We start from the raw sequence: 26409 nt of genomic DNA, 5'->3' as shown, positions 1-26409 counted from the left end.
TGGCCAACGGGGTGATAATACTTAAGACTAAAGAGCATAAGGCAGAAAAATGTTGTTGTTGTTTATTCTCTTTTTTAAATAAATACATTCTTCCCTGACCAACATCCATCTGCTTATAAAATGCCAAAATATGTCCAGTGCTTCTTGAGATTAATCAAACCCACAAAACAGTGGACAGATGGCGCTAGTCAACAGTGACGGGAATCAGGAACTGGTTTCAGTTGAGAAACGGTTCCAAATTTTTCAATCCATCCGAACTTTGGTGCTCAGACGTTGTCCGTTCCTCATGCATTCTGCGCTGCAAAAATGCACATCAAATGTAACTAGCAGCAACAAAAACAGATGCACCGATGCTGAAAACCTTTAAATCTGCATTTTTCCACTCACAGAACTGATCAAGAATCAATACAGAACTGAACCGAAAAGCAGATGATGGCGTGGACAGATCAAAGCTTTTCAGCCCCCCCACCCACTAATCAAATAACCTCCTCAGTCTGCTGGAGGCGGGGTTTGTGGCTGATATTAAACCTTCACCAACAGCTCGTCCAGACTGTTAGATACTCCTTTTGCCCACCAAGGGGCAGCGTTGCACTCAGTTGCTGAGGAACAACAGGCACATCTGTATGAAGGTAAATGTGTTTCAAGATTAAACTAAAGTTTTGACTCCACAGAACTCAACTGGAGGGGTGTGTGTGTGTGTGTGTGTGTGTGTGTGTGTGTGAGAGAGAGAGACAGAACAGATTTGGCTCAGTTACCTACGTCAGCAAAATATGGGAACAATTTATGCAAATTTGTTGAAGGATTAAAAAGATATTTGTGTTATGTGATTAACACATTATTTATTGTGTGTAAATTCAGCTGCAGTGATTTGAAATAATGACACCAAATAAAAGAAATAAAAGGTTTTCAAAGAAAATGAACACCACTTAATGTTTTAGTTAATTCACCAATAGATTATTATTATTCTGGCCGACTTTTGACATTTGATGTTTTTTATGAATGAGGGAAGCCATCAAGACACCCATGACCACTCTAAAGATGTTTGAAGTGTCTGTTGCTGTGACTGGAACAACTGGGCAACTTTTGTCAGTTACATAAAAAAAAAAAAAAAAAAAAAAAAAAAAAAAAAAAATCACATAATCAGTGAAGAGGAAGAAAAGAGAAATTCAATAGCAAAGCTTAAGTTTGCCTTCTGGGACCCTGATGCTGTTTAACTGCTAATGCAACAGACTAAAGTTCCACTAGCTGTTTCTGCAATCCATAAAAGCCTATGACTCTTTCAAAATTGTCATGGTGTCTTGGTGGCTTCCCTCACTTGTCTCTGTTCTGCACAGTCATTCAGTTTTTGAGAACAACCCAGTACAGACAGATTTACTGCACCATACTATTTGATGTAAATGAAGTCTAAAACATATTCAGTGAGGTGGAAATGTTCATATATCCATCAACTAGTTTGTCTCAAGGAAGCTGGCTGTAAAAGTGAGAATTTGCAGTTAATTCAGCAAAGTGTACCAATAAATCTGTCACATGTACATCAAATTTCTCCACTGTTTTTAATTTCACAACATGACAGCTTTTTGTTTTGTCGCTGCTCAATAATCTGTACATTTTATTAAATACTGAAATCATACAAAATTGGTTGATTTGAATTTATTTATGAACATGTTTTAAAGCTCAGGGACACCAGAACCATCAGACACACAGGAACTACTGGGTTTTATCCGAACAGGGTGTCATGAAAATCATTATTAGCATTATGAAACCTGTACGGAGTTTAATTTGAAGTTGAGGAGTCAGACACAGCAAATGAATAAATTCTTGAATGAGCACAGGCACAAAAATTGTGCAATGGACTGAAAAAAAAAAGGCTCCGTTCACATGACATGTCACAAATAAGTTAATAAGATTTGGTCTCGAGTTGCTGCAAGAAGCTTTTAAAAAGAGGTGGAATGTTGAGCGGGTGAAAAAATCTGCGTGGATGTCAGAAAACCCGAGACGTGAATGAGTGAGGGACCAAAGTGAAATGGTTTCATGAAATATCTTCAAACTCTCTTCCTGTTCTGAAAAGAGCATTTCCAGCTATTGTTTTGGAGAAAAAAAACAAAAAAACCACCAATAGAGTTTGGAGACAATGTGATGGATGTTCAAACAAATCTGTGGCTACCACTGAGGAACAGCATCACCAAACCACTGATTCAACCACTTCAGAAGACAAGGAAAGACTCTGAAACAGAGGACATCAGGTGGTGTCCTGATCTTCATCTGTTCTACCAAAAACACCACAAAGGAAGCAGGAGTGTCAGGAAACGTGTTTGGAACGTTCCACGTTCTTTGATATCCGGACTGATGAGGCGTGTATCAGACAGACAGGGGTCGTGTCTGGTGATGCATGTCATGGACCATCTGAGCCCCACAACCCACCGGCACATTTTATTTTAAACTAATTTTTCAACAATGCCAAAATGACAGTTTTTCACAGCCAGAAACTGTAAAACAGAAAGTATCATCAGATTTTCATTCATTTCACCTGCTCAGACCAATCAAGAGTCACACACTTGGAGGTCAATTTAAAGTTTCCAGTTCACCAGACCTCCACGTCTTTGGATGTGGGAGGAATCCAGAGAACACAGACGGACCCCACACAAACAGGGACAACGTGCAAACTCCATACAGAAAGGCCACAGGTGGGAAGAGAACCCACAACCTTCTTGCTGAGAGGCAACAGTATTAACCACTAATCTACCATGCTGCTCAGATTTTCATATTTCCGCATTTAATTTCTGGAAAATGCATAAAAAGCATGGAAATTCGAACAGTACGTCCGGTTCCACAACTGCTCACTCATGACAATCTTCTGCACAATGTGCAGGAGCACAATTCCAATATGGTCCAGATCCAATTTGAGTATATTTAAAATTTCCAATCTGCATGGAACAGAGCTAAAGGACACACACACACACACACACACACACACACACACACACACACACACACACACACACACACACACACACACACACACACACACACACACACACACACACACACACACACACACACACACAATGAAGTGGGCACTGATACAGTCCTGTATTTTGCCACTATGCATGGCAACCAATAACAGGAGCTCGTGATGCTGTCGTGAGCTCACTCAGTGGTAGACGAAGCCACAAATGGGAAACAACAGAAAAAAATCTGCCCACTGGATGAAGTTATAATTGAGCAGAAGTGGCACAAAAAAAATCTTGCGAGCTCGTTCAAGGGTAGACAAAGCAACAAACTGCAAATGGCACAAAAAAAAAAAAATAATAATAATAATAAATAAAATCTGCCTACAGTGAAATAAAACTCCACAAGAAAGACCAGAAAAGTTGTGTGACACTCGCAGCTGTGATTCTCAATTATACCAAAAAATGTATGTGGGACTGATCTCTAATTCAAAAGACAAATATTCCTGCTACAATTTCTGTTTTTTAATTTAATCTCATTGCTATGAAAAAGAAAAAAAAAATCAGAAGCACAGTGTTTCTTCAATAATTTGTCTTTACTTTCCAAGTTTCAACTATAATTTAAATCTCAAGGAACATGGAGAGTACAGCCTGGAGGGTGAAGGGCTAAAAACTTCTTTATGTACATTATGGTCATTAAAAACAGAATCTTAAGGACAGTTGTGAAGTAGTTTATCATTACTGTGAGGGTTTGCAACAATTACTCAATTTTAAATGAGTGTTTGATGATATACACACAGATAGTGAAGAGCTTCACTCATTAATGTCAATGACATTGAACATATTAAAGTGCAGTGATTATGACAAGAGCAGTGCGGTGGCTGAGTGGTTAGCACTGCTGCCTCACAGCAGGTTCAATTCCCACCTGTGGCCTTTCTGTGTGGAGTTTGCATGTTCTCCCGTGTTTGCGTGGGTTTCCTCCAGGTGCTCCGGTTGCCTCCCATGTCCAAAGACACGTGGGTTAGATGGACTGGAAACTTTAAATTGTCCGTAGGTGTGACTGTGTTTGTTTGTGGCCCTGTGACAGACCGGCGTCCTGTCCTGGGTGGACCCCGCCTCACGCTCTGACTGCTGGGATAGGCTCCAGCCCCCCGCGACCCTTAACTGGACTAAGCGGTTGAAGATGTGTGTGTGTGTGTGTGATTATGGCAAGACAAGGAGGAAGGCCGCGGTGTTAAAGCTGTACAAAAGGCAAATGAGGAATATGAAACTCAAAACTTCAGTTTAGCATGAGGTTGGCACACGAACAGTGACATCACGGTGTTTAAATAACAATAACAATTTGTGGTTTGTGCACAGACGGTGTCAACTGCAACGGCCAAAAATATAACAAATTAGTTTTAAAAAACTGGGTTGGGGCTGAGAGGCCTGTGAGGTAAAGCCTCCCGAGTCCTCACCCACGTTATCAACCAAGTTACTCAGACACGGTTTAGGTTTCAGTCACCCAGCTGGCAGCTCGTGTTTTTTTCTGTTCCTGCGTTGGCACACGGCTCCTCCTCTTGTGAGCTGATTGGTCGATGCCCTCTTGCAGCATCTCTCCGGGCTTGCCCATTGGCCATCTCACACGTCAGTCACATCAGGTGCTTTCGGATGCTGATGTCCAGTCATCCCGTTAGCATCTTCACGCTTACGACACTTGGTGCTGCAATAACAGCTTTCAGTGACAATGTACATTTTGTTTCGTTTTTGAGCCGCACACCTGACCTACACTGCCTGGATACGCCTCCGCTGGCTCGCCAGGTGCCGCGGTTCGTTATTCCGTTCAAACTCGCTGAACATAAACCGCAGTCTGGTTAAAAAGCCGACAGAATTAGCATGTTTGGTTACAACACATCGGGCACAAACGCCAACAATCACGGTCTGCGCTCAGCTCGCAGTCCAGGCTCGGCTCGGCTCGGCTCGGCTCGGCCAGCCTGGAGGATACTCACTCTGTGGTTTGTTGGGGACTCCGTAAGGCGCCGCGCCGGGAGACACGCCGCCGTTACCGCTACCGAGAGCACCGTCTCCCAGGTCTGACAGTAACGGGGACCGCTCTCCGTCCGCCATACCGACAGCAGCGACAGGGAAGCGGGTCGGAGGATGGAGACCGATACGGCGCTGTTGTATTGTTGTGTCGGAAAATGCGGTCGTCACGTGATCACACGGCCGCTGCTGCGGTAAAGATGCGCGCGGGGGGCGTGGCCGTGCGGCAGCGCGCACTCAGGGCGCGTTCAAGTACCAAAAGTAAAAATCCGTCACGGCTGGCTCGAGTTTGGTTCAACAAAAACTGCAAAGTCGGACCACTTTTAGGAATCAGTTTATGACCACTTCTATTATTTTTGTATTTTGTACATGATTTTACTAAATAAATTCAGTTCGTTATGATGGTTATGGTTAAAAAATGCCCTATTTCACAACACAGATGACAGTGAGATTAGATGTACATTTAGTGTCTGATGCCCATCAGGAAGAGCATCCGGTGTAAAACTTGTGCCAAATCAACCTACAGATCCATATTGGATCTGCTGTGACAGCTGTGAGGGAAAAAGGGATAAGCCAAAAGAATTGACCTCATTAACATCATTTTATGTTCTACATACGTGGGCTGTCTGTAAAGTAACGGTCCTTTTTATTTTTTTCTAAAACTATATGGATTTCATTCATATGTTTTTACGTCAGACATGCTTGAACCCTCGTGCGCATGCGTGAGTTTTTCCACGCCTGTCGGTGACGTCATTCGCCTGTGAGCACTCCTTGTGGGAGGAGTCATCCAGCCCCTCATCGGAATTCCTTTGTCTGAGAAGTTGCTGAGAGACTGGCGCATTGTTTGATCAAAATTTTTTCTAAACCTGTGAGACACATCGAAGTGGACACGGTTCGAAAAATTAAGCTGGTTTTCAGTGAAAATTTTAACAGCTGATGAGAGATTTTGAGGTGATTCTGTCGCTTTAAGGACTTTTCACGGTGCGAGACGTCGCTCAGCGCTCTCAGGCGGCGTCATCAGCCTGTTTCAAGCTTAAAACCTCCACATTTCAGGCTCTATTGATCCAGGACGTCGTGAGAGAACAGAGAAGTTTCAGAAGAAGTCGGTTTCAGCACTTTATCCGGATATTCCACTGTTAAAGGAGATTTTTTTTAATGAAAGACGTGCGGACGGGTCCGCGCGTCGGGACGCAGCCGACGCGGCGCGGCAGCACAGGAAAAACACCTCCGTGTTGATAACCATTTGTAAAATCCAGGCGGCTTTTGATGGCTTTCAGTGGAGTGAGTATATGAGAAATTGTTTATCAGCTGGAGATGTTCCAACTTGTCCTCAAGGCTTCCAACAGAGGTGTTTTTCCTGTGGCGGAGCGTCGCGGTGGCTGCGAGCCGACGCTGCAATCCGTCCGCACATCTTTCATTAAAAAAAATCTCCTTTAACAGTGGAATATCCGAATAAAATGCTGAAACCGACTTCTTCTGAAACTTCTCTGTTCTCTCACGACGTCCTGGATCAATAGAGCCTGAAATGTGGAGGTTTTCAGCTTGAAACAGGCTGACGACGGCGCCTGAGAGCGCTGCACGACGTCTCGCACCGTGAAAAGTCCTTAAAGCGACAGAATCACCTCAAAATCTCTCATCAGCTGTTAAAATTTTCACTGAAGACCAGCTTAATTTTTCGAACCATGTCCACTTCGATGTGTCTCACAGGTTTAGAAAAAATTTTGATCAAACAAAGCGCCAGTCTCTCAGCAACTTCTCAGACAAAGGAATTCCGACGAGGGGCTGGACGACTCCTCCCACAAGGAGTGCTCACAGGCGAATGACGTCACCGACAGGCGTGGAAAAACTCACGCATGCGCACGAGGGTTCAAGCATGTCTGACGTAAAAACATATGAATGAAATCCATATAGTTTTAGAAAAAATAAAAAGGACCTATACTTTACGGACAGACCTCGTACACATTGTCTATCATAAAGAATTCTGAATTCTTATTTTTTTCATCTTTATTAACATAGAAATGTATGCAAAAATCAATTATAAATGTCATCAAGTCATCCACTCCACAGGGGGCACCAGTGGTGTAAGTATCAAGTGACTATCATGTTAATGAGTTATGATGTTCACAACGAATATCAAAGAGTCTTTATTGATATGCAAAATATACACACAAAAACCTCTAAACATGACTCAGCTCATTTACAGCTCAGGTGGTGTACCTCGGTGAAAGTATCAAGAGTCAGTGTGCTGACACACACAAACAGATGCCAGTGGAGACAGACTGTCCACAGAGTCGCACGTCTCTGCTGCCATGACTGGAATGTTGATGTTGAGCATAGATTCACCAGAGGAAGGAGAAAGGAAGAGCTTGCGGATGCACTCGCCGTGCTTATTGCATGTTGATAGAGTCCATGGGATGATTTATCCTCAGTGTCACCTCCAGCTGCTCTCGCTCGCTGAAGAAGTGGGCGCGGCCCTCCTGGCTGCAGACGGGATGTGGAAGGTGCAGGCCCAGTTTACTGAGGGGTGAAGACAACACGGTGTGTGTGACCACATGGTTCAAAGCTCACATCCTGCTGTGCATCTCTTAGTAAACAGGACTGCCTGGAAATGTCTTTTTTTTTTGGGCTCTGCTGCTCCACCTTCAGCACTCGCAGAAATAAAAGAAAGCAACCCTTACTATTTTGGAGTCCGAAGGTCCAGGAACTTTTCCTTTACATCCAGAACTACATCGGATGCTTTGGTGTCTGGTAGTTTGATTTTTACCTTTGAGAAAATAAGCACACGGATGTGCAGAATATTATTCAGTGTGCTTGTAGAAAAGTTTGTACAATTCTAAACAAAGTATACACTGATGTTCAGATAATTATCAAAGTGTGCTTCTTAAATACCCGCGACCTGATCCTGGATAAGCGGTTGAAGGTGTATGTATGTTTGTTTCTTAAATATAACTTCTGTTGTTCTGTGTTATTAATGTTTTTTCCCTTAGTTTTCTGTATTTATTTATTTATTTACAATTAACACAGCACCATATTATCCACAGTATAAGTTGCACGTTTGAATGACGTAACCGACAGGCGTGAAAAAACTCTCGCATGCCCACGAGGGTTCAAGCATGTCTGATGTAATCACACGTGATTCAAATCCATATGGTTTTTGAAAAAAATAATAAGGTCCATTACTTTTCTCACAGACCTCATATATTAAGTGAGGCCAAATCTAGGGTCTATCACAAGGAAGACTATTCACACTCGCCTTCACAGAAGTAGAGGGCAGTGCTTTGTAACTGAGCTTTTTTGCACTTGCAATGCCCAACACAACACTTCTTACATTTGCAAGAGACAAGTTCATAACTGGACTTGCCTGCATCTGGTAGGCATGTCCAGAAGGGTTCATAGTCTCCCTCAGATGTCTTTGACCAACCCCATTTACACGGTGAAGGTAGTTCTGGTGTTGACACCAGCACTTGACCCCACACATGACCTCCCTGGTATACTGCTCTCTTGACATGCCCTTCCAGGGCAGCCTTGGTCGGAGGGATTGATTCTGCATTGTGTGTCTTGGTGAATAACTTCCTTCTTGCTGTATCTATTTCTGTGCAAGTGCTGGTTTGGTCATAGAGTAGGACCATCAAATGGTTTTGCCTCACCGAACATGTGACGGCGGACTATCTGTGCAGCACGTGCAATGTGCATAGCATCTTCGTTGTTATCCTGCTCACAGGCTTTGACAAGAACAGTACCGATGTCATCTTCAAAGGCCATCAGGACATCTCTTCCCTTCGTTTAAGCATGCATATCTGGGAACTCAGCAAGAAGTTTCTCTTTCAGCCGTGTAGAGTTAATTCTGCTCTCAACCTCAACTCCTAACTGTTCCATTCGTGACTTAGCTGGGAAAGTTCCACTAGTTTGAATACCGGTGCTGACCCATCATGTCTGGTCTCCTCGATGTAAAGCACCAACTCAGCAAAAACAACACCAGAGGTTGATGCTGCATGTCCCTTGCTATTACCTTCAAGACCTTCCAGGTTAACCTTTCTGGCATGATTATAGAGACCTGCTAGGCATCTGGAGTGATACTTAGCTTCAATTGCCACTACGTCTCCAGCACTAAGTCGTCCAAGTAATTCTGTGTCTTGAAGCAGGGTTGCAGCAGCACGCACCCGATTGTCTACTTGAAATGTTGCAGCCTTGTGAAGGCCTTCATTGCCAGCAGGCTGTCTGCAGAAGAAACAGATGTCCTGTCTCATTTCAGGAGTCCGACTTGGTTGGGATCTTCTGAGTTTGGATTCTGACTGTTGATCAGGACTTTCACTGCATGCTTGCTTTTTTTGCCCTTTTCAACATGGTTTCATTGTACTTCAGCCTGCATGTATGATGATATTGAGCTTTGTTCACAACCATGGCTGCTTCAATACCATGACCCTCATCCAGTCTTCCAATAGGAAATGTTGAAGGGAGCTGGCCAAGTTCATTGAACTGGATTAAATGCTCTGCAAGTGAAGTATATCCACTCCCCTTGTCTTCTCGCTTAGACTGCAAAGGACATCTCAATGCCTCTGTTGTGTGCTCTTGGCAAATAATACAGAGCTTCCAGTCAGTCTTGGCTGTGCAAGACGTTGCTGGTCCTTGACCATCAAAATTCACAAGTTGTAATTTCTTTGACATTTTCGCAACAAAAAAAAAATATGTTTGCAGGAAAGGCCGAGGGTTTATCCTTTTACCACCATGTACTACCAGGGACAACAGTAACACATTTGTGTATGGGATACAGCTAGGTTCGGACAAGAAAATTACCCTACACCTAGCCCGATTGTTCATCCAATGCCATTTCATTCCTGTGCGATCTGTACACCATCTGGGTAACAATATGAAAGTCATATAAAGCCCCATTACCCTTGGCTCGGCTCTCCTGCGCTGGCACATCCTGTCCATTCAGGTGCGGCTATCGAACTACGAGGTCTGTCCATAAAGTATAGGTCCTTTATATTTTTTTCAAAAACTATATGGATTTCATTCATATGTTTTTACGTCAGACATGCTTGAACCCTCGTGCGCATGCGTGAGTTTTTCCACGCCTGTCGGTGACGTCATTCGCCTGTGAGCACTCCTTGTGGGAGGAGTCGTCCAGCCCCTCGTCGGAATTCCTTTGTCTGAGAAGTTGCTGAGAGACTGGTGCTTTGTTTGATCAAAATTTTTTCTAAACCTGTGAGACACATCGAAGTGGACACGGTTCGAAAAATGAAGCTGGTTTTCAGTGAAAATTTTAACAGCTGATGAGAGATTTTGAGGTGATTCTGTCGCTTTAAGGACTTCCCACGGTGCGAGACGTCGCTCAGCGCTCTCAGGCGCCGTCGTCAGCCTGTTTCAAGCTGAAAACCTCCACATTTCAGGCTCTATTGATCCAGGACATCGTGAGAGAACAGAGAAGTTTCAGAAGAAGTCGGTTTCAGCATTTTATGCGGATATTCCACTGTTAAAGGAGATTTTTTTTAATGAAAGACGTAAGGACGGGTCCGCGCGTCGGGACGCAGCCGGCGCGGTGCGGCGGCACAGGAAAAACACCTCCGTGTTGATAACCATTTGTAAAATCCAGGCAGCTTTTGATGGCTTTCAGTGGAGTGAGTATATGAGAAATTGTTTATCAGCTGGAGATGTTCCAACTTGTCCTTAAGGCTTCCAACAGAGGTGTTTTTCCTGTGACGGAGCGTTGCGGCGGCTGCGAGCCGACGCTGCAATCCGCCCGCACGTCTTTCATTAAAAAAATCTCCTTTAACAGTGGAATATCCGAATAAAATGCTGAAACCGACTTCTTCTGAAACTTCTCTGTTCTCTCACGACGTCCTGGATCAATAGAGCCTGAAATGTGGAGGTTTTCAGCTTGAAACAGGCTGACGACGGCGCCTGAGAGCGCTGAGCGACGTCTCGCACCGTGGGAAGTCCTTAAAGCGACAGAATCACCTCAAAATCTCTCATCAGCCGTTAAAATTTTCACTGAAAACCAGCTTAATTTTTCGAACCGTGTCCACTTCGATGTGTCTCACAGGTTTAGAAAAAAATTTTGATCAAACAAAGCGCCAGTCTCTCAGCAACTTCTCAGACAAAGGAATTCCGACGAGGGGCTGGACGACTCCTCCCACAAGGAGTGCTCACAGGCGAATTACGTCACCGACAGGCGTGGAAAAACTCACGCATGCGCACGAGCGTTCAAGCATGTCTGACGTAAAAACATATGAATGAAATCCATATAGTTTTTGAAAAAAATAAAAAGGACCTATACTTTATGGACAGACCTTGTACATCTAAATTAATAAACTATTAGGTAGATGTAGGGCTAACATTAGATAGCATTTAGGAAACTAAACTACACTACCACTAAACTATCACCACAACCAGCACTTTACAGAAAATATGGCATTATTAAGACTAGAGGAGTGTATTTAGCTGGCACTGAACCCCATGCTGAGTTTCACAGCAGTGGTGTCGCCAGTGTGCCCTGGCTGTGCTTTGACATCCACTCTATTACATTTCCATTCATTGAATGGTTCAGTTCTTGCAGATATGGGGATTTTTACTTTATTGTTCAACATTTTAATTCCAATAATAGTATAATGGCTCTATTTACATGCAATTATACATTTTATTGTGGGCCATATGGCTGCCATTTTGACAGAAACAGTGGTCATGTTCACTTGTGAGGTAGAAGGCTTCTGGCCAATTTTAAGTTCAGAATTTGAATTCTGCATCATAAACGATGACTGATTTGACACCGAGATCATACATATCAGACTGTCATACAAGTGACAGCTGCCATCTTGGGAAATGGCGGCCATCTTGAATATGAAATGACAACTTTTCAATTATCCTATAGACATTTACCAAGTACAATATATGGTAAATATGTCTAAAATATCATATTATGTCCGTCACTCATAAGAAAACAGGCGTTGCTGGTGGCCATTTCGAAAAATGGCTGCCATGGGTGCCACGTTGAAAATTCATAATGCCTCCATATCCAAATCTTTTCGGTATGCCTTTGGCTATATTTGTACCAAATTTCATGCTTTTATCACAAACTGAACGATTGTTTTGGCTATCTGCTGCACTAGCACCTCTTCTCCTGTATTATCAGCTCTTAAATTTGGGATGTTTGGGCATTTGTGTAGTGTAACTTTTATTGTTGCCATTTACTATTTTATTGTTGGGAGTTTATTTATATTAGTCCTGTGACTGCTGAGAAAGTCTTATATAAATAGTTGTAATAATAATAATAATAGATATTATTATTAATAATATTATTGTTATTATTATTAATATTAATAAAATATTAATATTGAACACATGAAAGGGCAACATGGTGACTTAGTGGTTAGCACTGCTGCCTCACAGTGAGAAGGTCATGGGTTCGATTCCCGACTGTGGCCTTTCTGTGTGGAGTTTGCATGTTCTCCCTGTGTTTGTGTGTTTGCAGCTAAGCAAACGCTAAGCAAAAGCTAAGCTTTTGCTTAGCGTTTGGGCTGCTTTGCTATCCTATGTTATGTTTTTAAATGTCTCGGCCATTGTCTGATGTATTGTGTGGTGTACTGTGCTTTTATATTGTGAAGCACCTTGTGGCTCTTGTCTGTGAAAGGTGCTATATAAATAAAATTTACTTACTTACTTACTTCCTCCAGCTGCTCCGGTTTCCTCCCACATCCAAAGACATGCGGGTTAGGTGGATTGGAATCTTTAAAATTGTCCGTAGGTGTGTGAGTGGGTGTGACTGTGTTTATTTGTCTGTGTCCCTGTGAGTGTGTGAACACATGATTTGATTTAGGCAGCACGGTAGATTAGTGGTTAGCACTGCTGCCTCACAGCAAGGAGGTCATGGGTTTGATTCCCACCTGTGTCCTTTCTGTGTGGAGTTTGTGTGTTCTCCCCATGTTTGTCGGTGTGGGTTCTCTCTGGGTACTCTGGCTTCCAAAACTTAAACTGTCCGTAGGTGTGCATGCGGGTATGTGTTTGTTTGTCTGTTTGTGTCCCTGTGACAGACTGGCCTCCTGTCCAGGGTGAAGCCTGCCTTTCGCTCTATGACAGCTGGGATAGCCTCCAGCCCCTCACAACCCTTAATTGGAGTAAGCGGTTGAAAATGAGTGAGTGACTTTATTTTATTGGTATATAAATTGCACAAGATTATAAATTGCAGCACCTCCCAAATTAGTTAAAAATGCAATTTATACTCTGGAACATATGATAGTTTACAAAATGTGACAAAACAGCAAATAAATAAATAGAATTAAACAAAAAACATTTAATAAAGTAAAAATTTTTAAAATTTTAAATTGCAGCCTCCAAGTTTCTACTTGATCTAGCCCCCCCAAAAAAAGAATAAATAAATAACAGGCAACACCTGTTTTAACCTTTGACTCCAACAAAATAGATGCTCACTCTATCTCAGTAATATGTCAGGAAATATACTTAGTTAATATTCTTACTTAATATTCTTAGGAACTCTTCCACTGAAGAGAAAAACTTGAATAAATGCTTCAGTTAATGGTGACATAAAGCTGTTGGGAATGTTTTTGTGCACAAAGAATAATTTCACACTAAAATCAAGAACATACTCATTCAAAAAAGAAAAATTTTGGTGGAGGACAGATTTTGAAAGGTCATGTATTGCAGGAAAAATTGTCATTTGTGTTTTCGTGTTAATGTTTTTCGGTCGTCTTGCTTTCGGGGTGTATCACTCCTGGTGGTTTGTGTGACACAGTTACCAGCATGTCTTCACAGCACATGGACGACGCATCCTTTCTGCTCAAACCCAAAAACACATCCTCAGGTCTCACACTCTGCTTCAAGATTATTTCATATCTGCTCACACAGTCAGGAATACACAAAAAGTATAGAAACCATCTCATTAGAATCAATTAGGAATAGCCCCACCCCCAAATTGTCAAACGACATACAGAAATTAATAACAGTGATGCAAGCTTCCCAGAAATGACCAGATTTCACATTCTGAGTGGACAACAATTTATACTAATTACAGTTGTCTTAAGGAGAACACTGTATCGCCCTTAGTATTAGCATATGTTAGTAAGCTAACTGAGGCTAACACGAACAGTAGGATCAAGCACAGTTAACGTCAATCATAAACTGTTTGCATCAACTGTAAAACTTACTGTCATCACAATGAGTGTAAATGCGAACAGCCTGTGCAAATACAAACACTCCTGGTTAGCATCAACCATGTTTGCTGTCAACACTGACTGAGGTTGATGCTAAGCCTTAGCATCAACCATAAGTAGGACAGCATCAACCATGCTTACTCCATCTACTGTTGATGCTAAAGCTTAGTATAGTTGATGCTATATATATATATATATATATATATATATATATATATATATATATATGAGTGCTTTTGTAGTATGGAATAACAAAATACTTTGTGAAGGGCACAGAGTTTGATCACCATCACATGTGCCTTTTTTTTGCGTGTGTCTATTTCTTACTCTGGCTGCGGCCGCGGGTCACAGAGGTCGTCGTAGTGAGGGCCCTCAGACACTTCCTCCTCATTCCAGATATCTTTGGTGTTGTTCTTCACACAGGAAGTCGATGCTAAACAAACAGGAACAAACACAATGTGTACTTCTCTTCTGACCTGCTTATCTGAAAGAAATTCAAACGGTTACCTCCTTGATGTTTTTGAGGCAGGGGACCAAGGTGTCCGGGTCCGAGCTGAGCAGAGGCGTTCACATTCTGCACAGAATCAATTACCGGCTTCTTTTAGTAAAGACGAGCACATGAATGACCACTGAGGAGGTGGTGTGAGGTTTGTCTGTTTCATAGCCTGATTACTTTTAAAAATATATCAATATTGTGGCATATTTAGGTAAACTGATATAAATATTTTTCCTTTTAAAGAAGAGTAAAGAACAATTATGTTGATGGTTTGACAATTAAATCTCAGTTTGCTGAATTTTCTGAAGGTAACGTTCTTAATTTATTTACCTGTTGTTTGGTTATTTCTGTTTTTTTTTGGTGGTGGTGGGGGCGGGGGGGGGGGGGGGTCATTGGTTCATTATCTGCAGTCTGCATCATGTCTGTATTTTCTTCATTCTACATTTACAGTTAGCATTGTATGGTCTTATTTATTTTGTATTTTAATTTTACAAGTTTTAATTCTGTTCTTATTTGTATGCTTATTTCATTCATCTTTGAATTCTGGGCGGTTTTTATATTTATTTATTGGTTGTTTATAAAACATTATTATTATTACTTGAAAAAGTGCTTTATGATAAACAATTGATTAAAACAAAATATGAAACTAGAAAATAATTAAAATAAATGAGGGTGAATATTGAGAGATTCTATTAGTTTTCTTAGGAACTCCAAAATAAATCACGAAGATTGGAAGCTGATTATTTATTGTGTTGAAGCATCATTTTGGAGTTGATCATAAATAATGAATACGATGTTAAACTGCACACTTTCATCTTTAATTTGCTGGTTTTCAATATATGTGTGTGTGTGTGTTGAGAGACTTTTCTGACCTTCCAGCCTTCGTCCTCTTCCTCCTGGTGACTGGACAACAAAGCAGACAAAGCCTCCAGATTCCGCACAGATAAAGTCCCACAAGCCTCCATCACGGTGACCTTTAGTTATTTAACCCGTCAAAACGGAACTATTCTGTAATTTGTAGCGAAAACGAGTAAATCCGGTAGCAGTAATCGGCGCTCTCCGTTACCGTGGAGACCACAAGTGTTAAGGGCTACCATGGTAACAAAAGTATGACGTCAGCGAACACGAGGGAAAAACAAACCCACCGTGCGCAAAGCGCCGCTCTCATTATACCGCCGTAAGATAAGCTTGTGGTGCTCGTGAGAGTGTGAAACAAACCCACACTCTCACGAGCACCATTAGCTTAGCTTATGACAAGCTGAAAATGGACGCTCTCGTTATGGCCGAACAACTGTCCAGTTTCTGTATATTCTGTGTTCGTACGCGCCCGCGGCCGACGTGCTTGATGAATTCCTGCGCAAAAAGTAGTTCCCAGATAACTGTGATATTTTCCCTAGGGCGTACTTTTGGGTAGGGACGCTAGGGTCACGTCCCTACCAATATTCAGCCCCCTACTGTGTAATCACGACCAATAAAACCGCTGTCCTCCATTATTATGGCACATAAAGGCTTAAATGTATGCTACTGCTGGAAGCCCCCCTCTTTAACGTAGATATCCTTGTCTGATTAGCTAACTTGGTTGTCTATCCCAGTTGTCACATCAAGCAGCACCACTTACCACAGTGGCCGCGACCGCCCCCCCCCAAAGAAACGAGATATTCGTTCATTCTTCACAGTCAGGAAAGTAAATGCAGGGTCTCTGTTGGAGTTATTCTGTAGATACACTGTTTTATTTTATCATGCATGTTTTGTGTTCTCTGCTCTGGTAGAATGTAGTTCTCTCTGCTCTGATAAAGTGTACTGTACTGATGTGATGGGTGAAGGTTACTTAAGATATGTGACATGACGTGCTTCTGCAAGTTGTGGTATCTCTGTGTGCACGCTAAGCTCTTTTTCAGGACATGTGAAGATGACCCAGGCAGAATGCAGCCATAAGCGGAGCAGTGAGATAAAGAATAGAGAATTGAATGTTCCAACCACAGTGTGATTATGATACATTAGTCCTTGTGTCAGAAGAAGTGTGATTAATCGTTAGATGTCTTAAACACATCTTAATCGAGCCCAAGATTAAAAAGGTTCTGAAAGTCCTGAATGTATTGTGCAATCAGCGGTTCTGCGGCAACAGCTCACGCGCTATCACTCCTCCCCTTAGGAGCTGTACCGCCCATGTATGTAGGGAAGTCCGTAATAAAAGAGCAGGAGCGCAGGCCAGACTTTAGTGTAGCTTTGGTGTACAGCCTGACTGCACTCCTCACGAGCTTAAAATTGAATTCTATCTCTCACTTGTTTTATTGCCTGGTTGTCTCTTCCTCTTATCAAAGATACAGAATTCTAAACCCGACAGTCTCCGTCAAGCTTTAAAAACTATGCAAAATCCCTTTCATGAATGGAAACCCTTCTTAAAAGCATTAGGCTTCTTCTGCTCTTGAGGCACTAGGCAGGTTTTAGCAACGTGGCAGGACGCATCGTTAGAGCTATAAGCTACTGCACAGTTGCAGGGAACTTATTAAAAGACTGCACAGGCGGATAACAGACAGACAAACAGGAATCGATTCATTCATGAACGTCACAACACTAGCAGACAGGGTCATTGCAATACTTCGTGTTAAATATCATCCTCGATGAATTCAATTTAAATGTATAGCTGGAGCAATGTTAAGTTAGTTGCTTTGCTCAAGGTCACTCCAGTCATGGATGGAGGTGTAAAGAGAGGTAAGGTTGGGATTTGAGCCTGCAACCCTGTGATTGAAAGACCAACTCCCTAACCATTAGGATGGCTTGTTAACCTATAACATCTGCATGACATGAACTTATGATTGGTAATGCAAAAAAAAAAAAAAAAAAAAAAATCTTTGTCTTGGAGCACTTTTGTGTCCCCACCAATATCAAAATCAAAGTTACTCCCTTGTATTTTCCTGTGAGATAATGAGTATATCTCATCTAAATCAATTCTAAAATTTACCAGTAATAAAATTATAAAGATAACTGAAGTTTTAAGAGTGGCCGTAATAAATATTTAAGAAACTTAAAGTTTATGCACATTGTAAACATTGACACGATGGAGTTTGATGCTGAAAAGTTCAGAAAGACATGATCGGAATGTTTTGATGACCATTTACATTTGGAGATGAAAGACTTGGGTGTTAACTTGGTGTTAAAGTCAGAACTGAAAGAGATCTGTGTGGGACAAAGAGACACGTTGTGTGTTGTCGGTCCTGTGACCAGGTGAGACAAAACCTCCCGACTGGTCACGTGTATTGACGAGCGGATTTCTGTGTATTTATACCTTTAAAAGACACCTCGATAACTTTAGAAATAGATGTTTAATGCTGCAGCAAATAGAATTGAAAACAGAAGAAGATTCGGACCTTCCAGACCTGTTCCCGTGTTTATTACAGCTGAAAAATTCACAAAGACAGGCAGCAGTTTGTCTGAGTTACAATTTGAAAATCACAACTTCTTAAAAAATTATTAAAGTGCACAAAAAAAAAATGGCAATGTCAAAGTTCACACTGATGTCAAACCCGTTCCTTTGTGAAACCTTCACACAAAGCCGTTGGATGAATTTATGGTTGCTGCTCAAAAACACCGCCTGAAAAGTTTACTTTTGTCAAAATTGATCTGTTATTGTAAAATGTGCAGCTTTATAAATGACACAAAATGTAATTTATAAACTGTCACATGTTGGTTCAAATTATAAATGCTCAAACGTGAACAACATAACTATTTTTTACACTCAATTTTTATCCTTTTTCATGAATAAATACATAAGCACGTGGCTTGAGAGGATTCCCGGTTTGCGTTTGTCCCTTGAAGGTGCCGTGTCCCTCGGCGGGCACCGTAGTTGGAGTCGCATGGCGCGCTGAGCTCACGTCGAAGGTGACCATGCCCGGAGGACGTCTCACTCCGACTCCGTTCACCGTGTTCGCCGCAGACGGTGACGGAGACAAAGCAGCGGAAGCTCCGTTAAACCGAGACCAGCTCTCTCTGTACACCGAACCCGAGCGCCGCTGCAGGGTCACGGAACCTGAAACCGGTCAGCTGGAGCAGAGTGTCGCCGCCTTCAGGAAGCTGGTAGAACCGCACACTACCTGGTGCAAGAGCAAACTGCAGGGGGCGCTGCGGGTCCGCGAGCAGCTGAAGGACCCTCCGAAGGACTTCTACCCGCGGGCGGGAGTCATCGGGCTCGCCGGCGTGCTGGGCCTGGTTCTGGGCAGAGGATCCAGGCTGAAGCGGGTCTTGTACCCGGCGGGTCTCATGGCCCTCGGCGCCGGCCTGTACTACCCGGAGCAGGCGGCCGGGGCGCTGCGCTCCGGCGGGGAGACTCTGTACGAGTGCGCGGTGCGGAGCTGCGCCGCCGCGGAGGACATCCTCAAACCCCGGACACAGGGAGTCCAAACCCGGACCGAGTCCAAACCCGAACCCGGCGGGAAGCTGTAGACTGACCACGTGACATTCTCAGGTCCACCTGTAGCACGAGACAGGATATAAAAACGGCACATTCGCTTCTGATGTGAACGTAGAGATTTATTATAATCAAAGCCCGTCTCCCACGTGCCTTCTAGCAAACTAGCTGACATTTTACATCTGCTGAACAAAGAAACCTGGTGGCTTCCCTCACCTGTCTCCTCTCTACAGATCTACCACACTGATTGTATTTCTTAATTATGTAAATTAAGTCCAGTGACTTGGAGAAGTAGCTGCGAAAGAGAGAAAATCACATTTGTTTAGTTTGTCCAAGTATTTGTCAGGGTTTTAACTCTTACGTGGACAGTGTAACACGCAAACAGCTAGTCCAAATACTTATGGACCTTTGAAAAACCTTAACCAATAAAAGTATAATTATTGCACATGTTGATTTGCTCTGTAAAGTGTGTGTGAATGCTGCGGTGAGTGGTGGACTGTGTTCCGTTCAGTTTTAATTTCTATAGTGCCTTCGCACAGCGTGTCTCAGGGAGACTCTGTTTCTTACTTTAGAAATACTCTGCTCCTTCCAACCACACTGAAAAATTTAAATGAGTCAGACAGCTTCATTTGTCTTGTCTAATAATAATAATAATACTGCAAGTAGAAATCTCCAACATCTGTGGGTTTATTTTATTGTTTTAGAGAAGTGACCCCTTTTAAAACGAAATCAGGGTTCCTGCCTTCTTCCAATTTAAATCCTACTATAGTTAGTTGAGCATGAACTGGCTGAACTGTTTGCTCTACGTACACCCATCAAAAAATAAAAATATGACAAATGGTGAAGTGCACGTTGCGTTCTTTAGAATCAAGACGGGATATCATCATTTATCCGAGCACCCAGGAGAGGTGATGGTCTAATGGTTAAGGCATTGGGCTTGAGACCAGAAGATCCTCGGTTCAAATCCCAAAGGCCCTTGGGCAAGGTCCTTAATCCCCTAGTTGCTCCCAGTGTGCAGTGAGCACCTTGTATGGCAGCAGCCTGACATAAATGCAGTCCATTTATCAGGCCACCTGAAGGTTTTTTAGATGCTGTAATTGTGCACATTTTAATTCCACCAATGCAGAATGCTTCTCTCACATCTGCACTGGTAAGCAATACTCCATTTCTTCTTTTATCAATTGTAGCAGTACACATGTAGTATATGTGTAGTATATGTATTTAAAGTGGACCGGGCTATATAGGACAAACAGAAAGTCAACTCAAACTACAGACAACTGAACATAAGACAGCAATTCATACCCAGAATTTAACCTATGCCATGGTGAGGCGTTACAAACAGGCCAACCATGACTCTCCAGCATCTTTAAAATTTTGGAGGACTGAGAAAATTACCATCCCACCCAGAGGTGGTGATATTATTAAAAAACTGTGCAGGGAAGCATTCTGGATTTATACAGACATACAGGTACTTTGGAACAGTTTGATTTGAATGAGGAATTAAATTTAACTTGCTTTCTTTAATCTTCATTACTCTTCTTTGGGGTGCTGACACATTTTATGCTTGTTTTTATTCAATTAGGAGGGTTTGTTTCTAATTATGAATCGAGTGCAGCGCCTTGATTAGGGTTATCAATCAATCAATCAACTTTTTTCTTATATAGCGCCAAATCACAACAAACAGTTGCCCCAAGGCGCTTTATATTGTAAGGCAAGGCCATACAATAATTATGAAAAACCCCAACGGTCAAAACGACCCCCTATGAGCAAGCACTTGGCAACAGTGGGAAGGAAAAACTCCCTTTTAACAGGAAGAAACCTCCAGCAGAACCAGGCTCAGGGAGGGGCAGTCTTCTGCTGAGACTGGTTGGGGCTGAGGGAAAGAACCAGGAAAAAGACATGCTGTGGAGGGGAGCAGAGATCGATCACTAATGATTAAATGCAGAGTGGTGCATACAGAGCAAAAAGAGAAAGAAACAGTGCATCATGGGAATGCTCTCTCCTGCTAGTCCCCGTCAGTACTCTAGCTGCAGCATTCTGAACCAACTGAAGGCTTTTTAGGGAACTTTTAGGACAACCTGATAATAATGAATTACAATAGTCCAGCCTAGAGGAAATAAATGCATGAATTAGTTTTTCAGCATCACTCTGAGACAAGACCTTTCTGATTTTAGAGATATTGCGTAAATGCAAAAAGGCAGTCCTACATATTTGTTTAATATGCACTTTGAATGACATATCCTGATCAAAAATGACTCCAAGATTTCTCACAGTATTACTAGAGATCAGGGAAATGCCATCCAGAGTAACGATCTGGTTAGACACCATGCTTCTAAGATTTGTGGGGCCAAGTACAATAACTTCAGTTTTATCTGAGTTTAAAAGCAGGAAATTAGAGGTCATCCATGTCTTTATGTCTGTAAGACAATCCTGTAGTTTAGCTAATTGGTGTGTATCCTCTGGCTTCATGGATAGATAAAGCTGGGTATCATCTGCGTAACAATGAAAATTTAAGCAATGCCGTCTAATAATACTGCCTAAGGGAAGCATGTATAAAGTGAATAAAATTGGTCCTAGCACAGAACCTTGTGGAACTCCATAATTAACTTTAGTCTGTGAAGAAGATTCCCCATTTACATGAACAAACTGTAATCTATTAGACAAATATGATTCAAACCACCGCAGCGCAGTGCCTTTAATACCTATGACATGCTCTAATCTCTGTAATAAAATTTTATGGTCAACAGTATCAAAAGCAGCACTGAGGTCCAACAGAACAAGCACAGAGATAAGTCCACTGTCCGAAGCCATAAGAAGATAATTTGTAACCTTCACTAATGCTGTTTCTGTACTATGATGAATTCTAAAACCTGACTGAAACTCTTCAAATAGACCATTCCTCTGCAGGTGATCAGTTAGCTGTTTTACAACTACCCTCTCAAGAATCTTTGAGAGAAAAGGAAGGTTGGAAATTGGCCTATAATTAGCTAAGATAGCTGGGTCAAGTGATGGCTTTTTAAGTAATGGTTTAATTACTGTCACCTTAAAAGCCTGTGGTACATAGCCAACTAACAAAGATAGATTGATCATATTTAAGATTGAAGCATTAAATAATGGTAGGACTTCCTTGAGCAGCCTGGCAGGAATGGGGTCCAATAAACATGCCGATGGTTTGGACGAAGCAACCAATGAAAATAACTCAGAACAACCGGAGAGAAAGAGTCTAACCAAATACCGGCATCACTGAAAGCAGCCAAAGATAACGATACATCTTTGGGATGGTTATGAGTAATTTTTTCTCTAATAGTCAAAATTTTGTTAGCAAAGAAAGTCATGAAGTCATTACTAGTTAAAGTTAATGGAATACTCAGCTCAATAGAGCTCTGACTCTGTCAGCCTGGCTACAGTGCTGAAAAGAAACCTGAGGTTATTCTTATTTTCTTCAATTAGTGATGAGTAGAAAGATGCCCTAGCTTTACAGAGGGCTTTTTTATAGAGCAACTCTTTTTCCAGGCTAAGTGAAGATCTTCTAAGTTAGTGAGACGCCATTTCCTCTCCAACTTATGGGTTATCTGCTTTAAGCTACGAGTTTGTGAGTTATACCATGGAGTCAGACACTTCTGATTTAAAGCTCTCTTTTTCAGAGGAGCTACAGCATCCAAAGTTGTCTTCAAAGAGGATGTAAAACTATTGACGAGATACTCTAACTCCCTTACAGAGTTTAGGTAGCTACTCTGCTCTGTGTTGGTATGTGACATTAGAGAACATAAAGAAGGAATCATATCCTTAAACCTAGTTACAGCGCTTTCTGAAAGACTTCTAGTGTAATGAAACTTATTCCCCACTGCAGGGTAGTCCATCAGGGTAAATGTAAATGTTATTAAGAAATGATCAGACAGAAGGGAGTTTTCAGGGAATACTGTTAAGTCTTCTATTTCCATACCATAAGTCAGAACAAGATCTAAGGTATGATTAAAGTGGTGGGTGGACTCATTTACTTTTTGAGCAAAGCCAATAGAGTCTAATAATAGATTAAATGCAGTGTTGAGGCTGTCATTCTCAGCATCTGTGTGGATGTTAAAATCGCCCACTATAATTATCTTATCTGAGCTAAGCACTAAGTCAGACAAAAGGTCTGAAAATTCACAGAGAAACTCACAGTAACGACCAGGTGGACGGTAGATAATAACAAATAAAACTGGTTTTTGGGACTTCCAATTTGGATGGACAAGACTAAGAGACAAGCTTTCAAATGAATTAAAGCTCTGTCTAGGTTTTTGATTAATTAATAAGCTGGAATGGAAGATTGCTGCTAATCCTCCGCCCCGGCCCGTGCTACGAGCATTCTGACAGTTAGTGTGACTCGGGGGTGTTGACTCATTTAAACTAACATATTCATCCTGCTGTAACCAGGTTTCTGTTAGGCAGAATAAATCAATATGTTGATCAATTATTATATCATTTACCAACAGGGACTTAGAAGAGAGAGACCTAATGTTTAATAGACCACATTTAACTGTTTTAGTCTGTGGTGCAGTTGAAGGTGCTATATTATTTTTTCTTTTTGAATTTTTATGCTTAAATAGATTTTTGCTGGTTATTGGTGGTCTGGGAGCAGGCACCGTCTCTACGGGGATGGGGTAATGAGGGGATGGCAGGGGGAGAGAAGCTGCAGAGAGGTGTGTAAGACTACAACTCTGCTTCCTGGTCCCAACGCTGGACAGTCACAGTTTGGAGGATCCAAGAAAATTGGCCAGATTTCTAGAAATGAGAACTGCTCCATCTAAAGTGGGATGGATGCCGTCTCTCCTAACAAGACCAGGTTTTCCCCAGAAGCTTTGCCAATTATCTATGAAGCCCACCTCATTTTTTGGACACCACTCAGACAGCCAGCAATTCAAGGAGAACATGCGGCTAAACATGTCACTCCCGGTCTGATTGGAGAGGGGCCCAGAGAAAACTACAGAGTCCGACATTGTTTTTGCAAAGTTACACACCGATTTAATGTTAATTTTAGTGACCTCCGATTGGCGTAACTGGGTGTCATTACTGCCGACGTGAATTACAATCTTACCAAATTTACGCTTAGCCTTAGCCAGCAGTTTCAAATGTCCTTCGATGTCGCCTGCTCTGGCCCCCGGAAGACAATTGACAATGGTTGCTGGTGTCGCTAACTTCACATTTCTCAAAACAGAGTCGCCAATAACCAGAGTTTGATCCTCGGCGAGTGTATCGTCGAGTGAGGAAAAACGGTTAGAGATGTGAACGGGTTGGCGGTGTACACGGGGCTTCTGTTTAGGGCTACGCTTCCTCCTCACAGTCACCCAGTCAGCCTGCTTTCCCGGCTGCTCGGGATCTGCCAGAGGGGAACTAACGGCGGCTAAGCTACCTTGGTCCGCACCGACTACAGGAGCCTGGCTAGCTGTAGAATTTTCCACGGTGCGGAGCCGAGTCTCCAATTCGCCCAGCCTGGCCTCCAAAGCTACGAATAAGATACACTTATTACAAGTACCGTTACTGCTAAAGGAGGCCGAGGAATAACTAAACATTTCACACCCAGAGCAGAAAAGTGTGGGAGAGACAGGAGAAGCCGCCATGCTAAACCGGCTAAGAGCTAGTAGCTACGCAACCTAGCGGATTCCTAAAAACACACAAAGTGAATAATGTGTAAATAATTTAAAGGTGATTCAGCAGAAGGAGTGCCCCAATCAAGGCACCAAACAGGCCATGAAGCAGCACAGGCAACGCAGGACAACGGTGCTAAAAGAGAAAAAACAAATAAATAAATAAATAAAAACGAAAGCGTTGATGAAAGTTAGCTGATAAAAGTGCTCCGTCGCGATGTTTCGACCGTTAGAGGTCTTCCTTAGGCGTTGGAGCACAGTAAGAAAGTTAAAAAAAAAAAGTAAAAAGGTAAAAAAGTAAAAAGTCTTGAAAAAGACTGTTAATTCAAGTCCAAAGCAGCAGGTAGCAGTCTCTGTGTAAACAGTCCCAACAGAGAGCCAAAATTCTGACGTGTAGCAGCAGGAAAGAGGAAGTCAGAACAGCACCAGTTCTGACCTCCACTAACAGGGTTAGTGGAGGTTTTTGCACCAGTGCAGGTGCTCTCGCTCTCTCACAAAGGCTGTCAGTCAACAGCACATCCCTGTAAACACACACCACGCTGAACACTTGTTTAGCTTTTTTGGGACAGCGGTGACAGATTTTATCAGAGTGCTGCGGTGAAAACTGACGAGGGGAGTGTCTCTGTGTGTGTGTGTGTGCGCGCGCGGTGTGGCAGTGACCGTGCACAGGGGTTCAAGTCACAAAACACCTGTAATCCAATGTGAGTGTTCAGACCAAAACAGATTTCAAACATGCGATTTGAATCACTTTCCAAACTCCCTACAAATGAGGCTTGAAAGGGATTTGGAAAAACTGAACTTGATGCGACTTTTGAAAAATCAGACTTGCAACACAGAAACAGATTCAGATGGGATGAGCACATGAATCAGATTTTTACTGGCAGCGTACACCAAAAATAGTGGATTAACAAAGTAAAATAACAATCAGTACAAATCTAAATGACTGAGTGGCTGCTCCAGAAGAGAGTTTGACTGTAACATCTTTATTATCTCATTCTCAACCCAAAAAGTAAAGAAACAATTAAATATGTTCCATGACAGAAGGCCTCAGAGCACCACCAGCTTCTCGTTGAGAGCGATCTGTGCTTGTGTGAGGTTAGCCAGGTAGGTCACCATCAACAAGTCCTGGAGGAGACAAAAACAACAGGTGGGACATTTTACTGGCATTATTCACTGGACTTTAAATGAATCCATCAACCACATCACCAGACAACAAGCTCTGACATGCAGCACGAATAAAAGCCTGAAGATGACTGACTGCCGGACAGGCCGCAGACAGAAGCTGAATTAAAGCACTTCCTGTCTGCGTGCACTCTGCGCGCGCACGCACACACAAAAACCAGAAAGGCGAGCAGAACGCAGCAGCAGCCACGCTGACGTTTTGTGGGTGATGATCACTTACGTTGATGTTAGAATTGAGCATGTTCTCAAAGTCCTCAGCTGAGATTGTGGGCACTTTGTTGACCAGGTCCATCAGGAAGCGGCCCACACTGTTATCCGCTGTCACTTTGCCAGACTGAGACACATCAAACAGAACTACATCAAACAGAACTACTGTTACAGCGACTGTCAGTGCAGAATGATGACTATGGAGTTAAAATTGTCTCATTAATGCACACAGGATGATCTACAAATAATCATTGATTTGCAAATGTGTTCAGATATCCACAAATGCAAATTTCATATTTGTAACTTGTAAATTGGTCTTTGCAAATAATGTTGTATTTGCAAATATAAAACTTAATTTGTA

At 42.3% G+C, this 26409-nt stretch overlaps 4 protein-coding genes across 4 annotated transcripts in view; 1 reads left to right on the top strand and 3 right to left on the bottom strand.

Moving 5' to 3' along the window:
• The window catches only part of pip4p1a (phosphatidylinositol-4,5-bisphosphate 4-phosphatase 1a), a 76625-nt gene extending 71489 nt beyond the window's left edge, over window positions 1–5136 (bottom strand). Inside the window, exon 1 of the mRNA XM_034183616.1 lies at window positions 4937–5136. Within this exon, the coding sequence (XP_034039507.1) occupies window positions 4937–5054 (118 nt within the window). The 5' untranslated portion in view covers window positions 5055–5136. The remainder of the gene's footprint in view (window positions 1–4936) is intronic.
• A 1981-nt stretch (window positions 5137–7117) lies between these two features.
• On the bottom strand, window positions 7118–15892 carry dnaaf6 (dynein axonemal assembly factor 6). The gene is made up of 6 exons (XM_034183160.1): window positions 15503–15892; window positions 14642–14708; window positions 14462–14567; window positions 13721–13817; window positions 7649–7734; window positions 7118–7487 (listed from the first exon to the last, which is right to left on the bottom strand). The coding sequence occupies exons 1-6, from the start codon at window positions 15593–15595 to the stop codon at window positions 7358–7360; spliced, it is 579 nt and encodes a 192-aa protein (XP_034039051.1). The 5' UTR covers window positions 15596–15892; the 3' UTR covers window positions 7118–7357.
• Window positions 15893–18431: 2539 nt separating this feature from the next.
• Window positions 18432–19486, top strand: LOC117522558 (MICOS complex subunit MIC26-like). The gene has a single exon (XM_034183995.1). The coding sequence runs from the start codon at window positions 18516–18518 to the stop codon at window positions 19068–19070; it is 555 nt and encodes a 184-aa protein (XP_034039886.1). The 5' UTR covers window positions 18432–18515; the 3' UTR covers window positions 19071–19486.
• A 6135-nt stretch (window positions 19487–25621) lies between these two features.
• The window catches only part of eif3f (eukaryotic translation initiation factor 3, subunit F), a 29290-nt gene continuing 28502 nt past the window's right edge, over window positions 25622–26409 (bottom strand). Inside the window, 2 exon segments of the mRNA XM_034183782.1 lie at window positions 25622–25784; window positions 26062–26175. Of these exon segments, the coding sequence (XP_034039673.1) occupies window positions 25707–25784; window positions 26062–26175 (192 nt within the window). The 3' untranslated portion in view covers window positions 25622–25706.

The sequence above is a fragment of the Thalassophryne amazonica genome, chromosome 12, assembly GCF_902500255.1.
Source record: "Thalassophryne amazonica chromosome 12, fThaAma1.1, whole genome shotgun sequence".
In the NCBI taxonomy this organism is placed as follows: domain Eukaryota; kingdom Metazoa; phylum Chordata; class Actinopteri; order Batrachoidiformes; family Batrachoididae; genus Thalassophryne; species Thalassophryne amazonica.
Note: the sequence above shows the minus strand (reverse complement) of the source record. Positions and strands in the feature narration are given on the sequence as shown.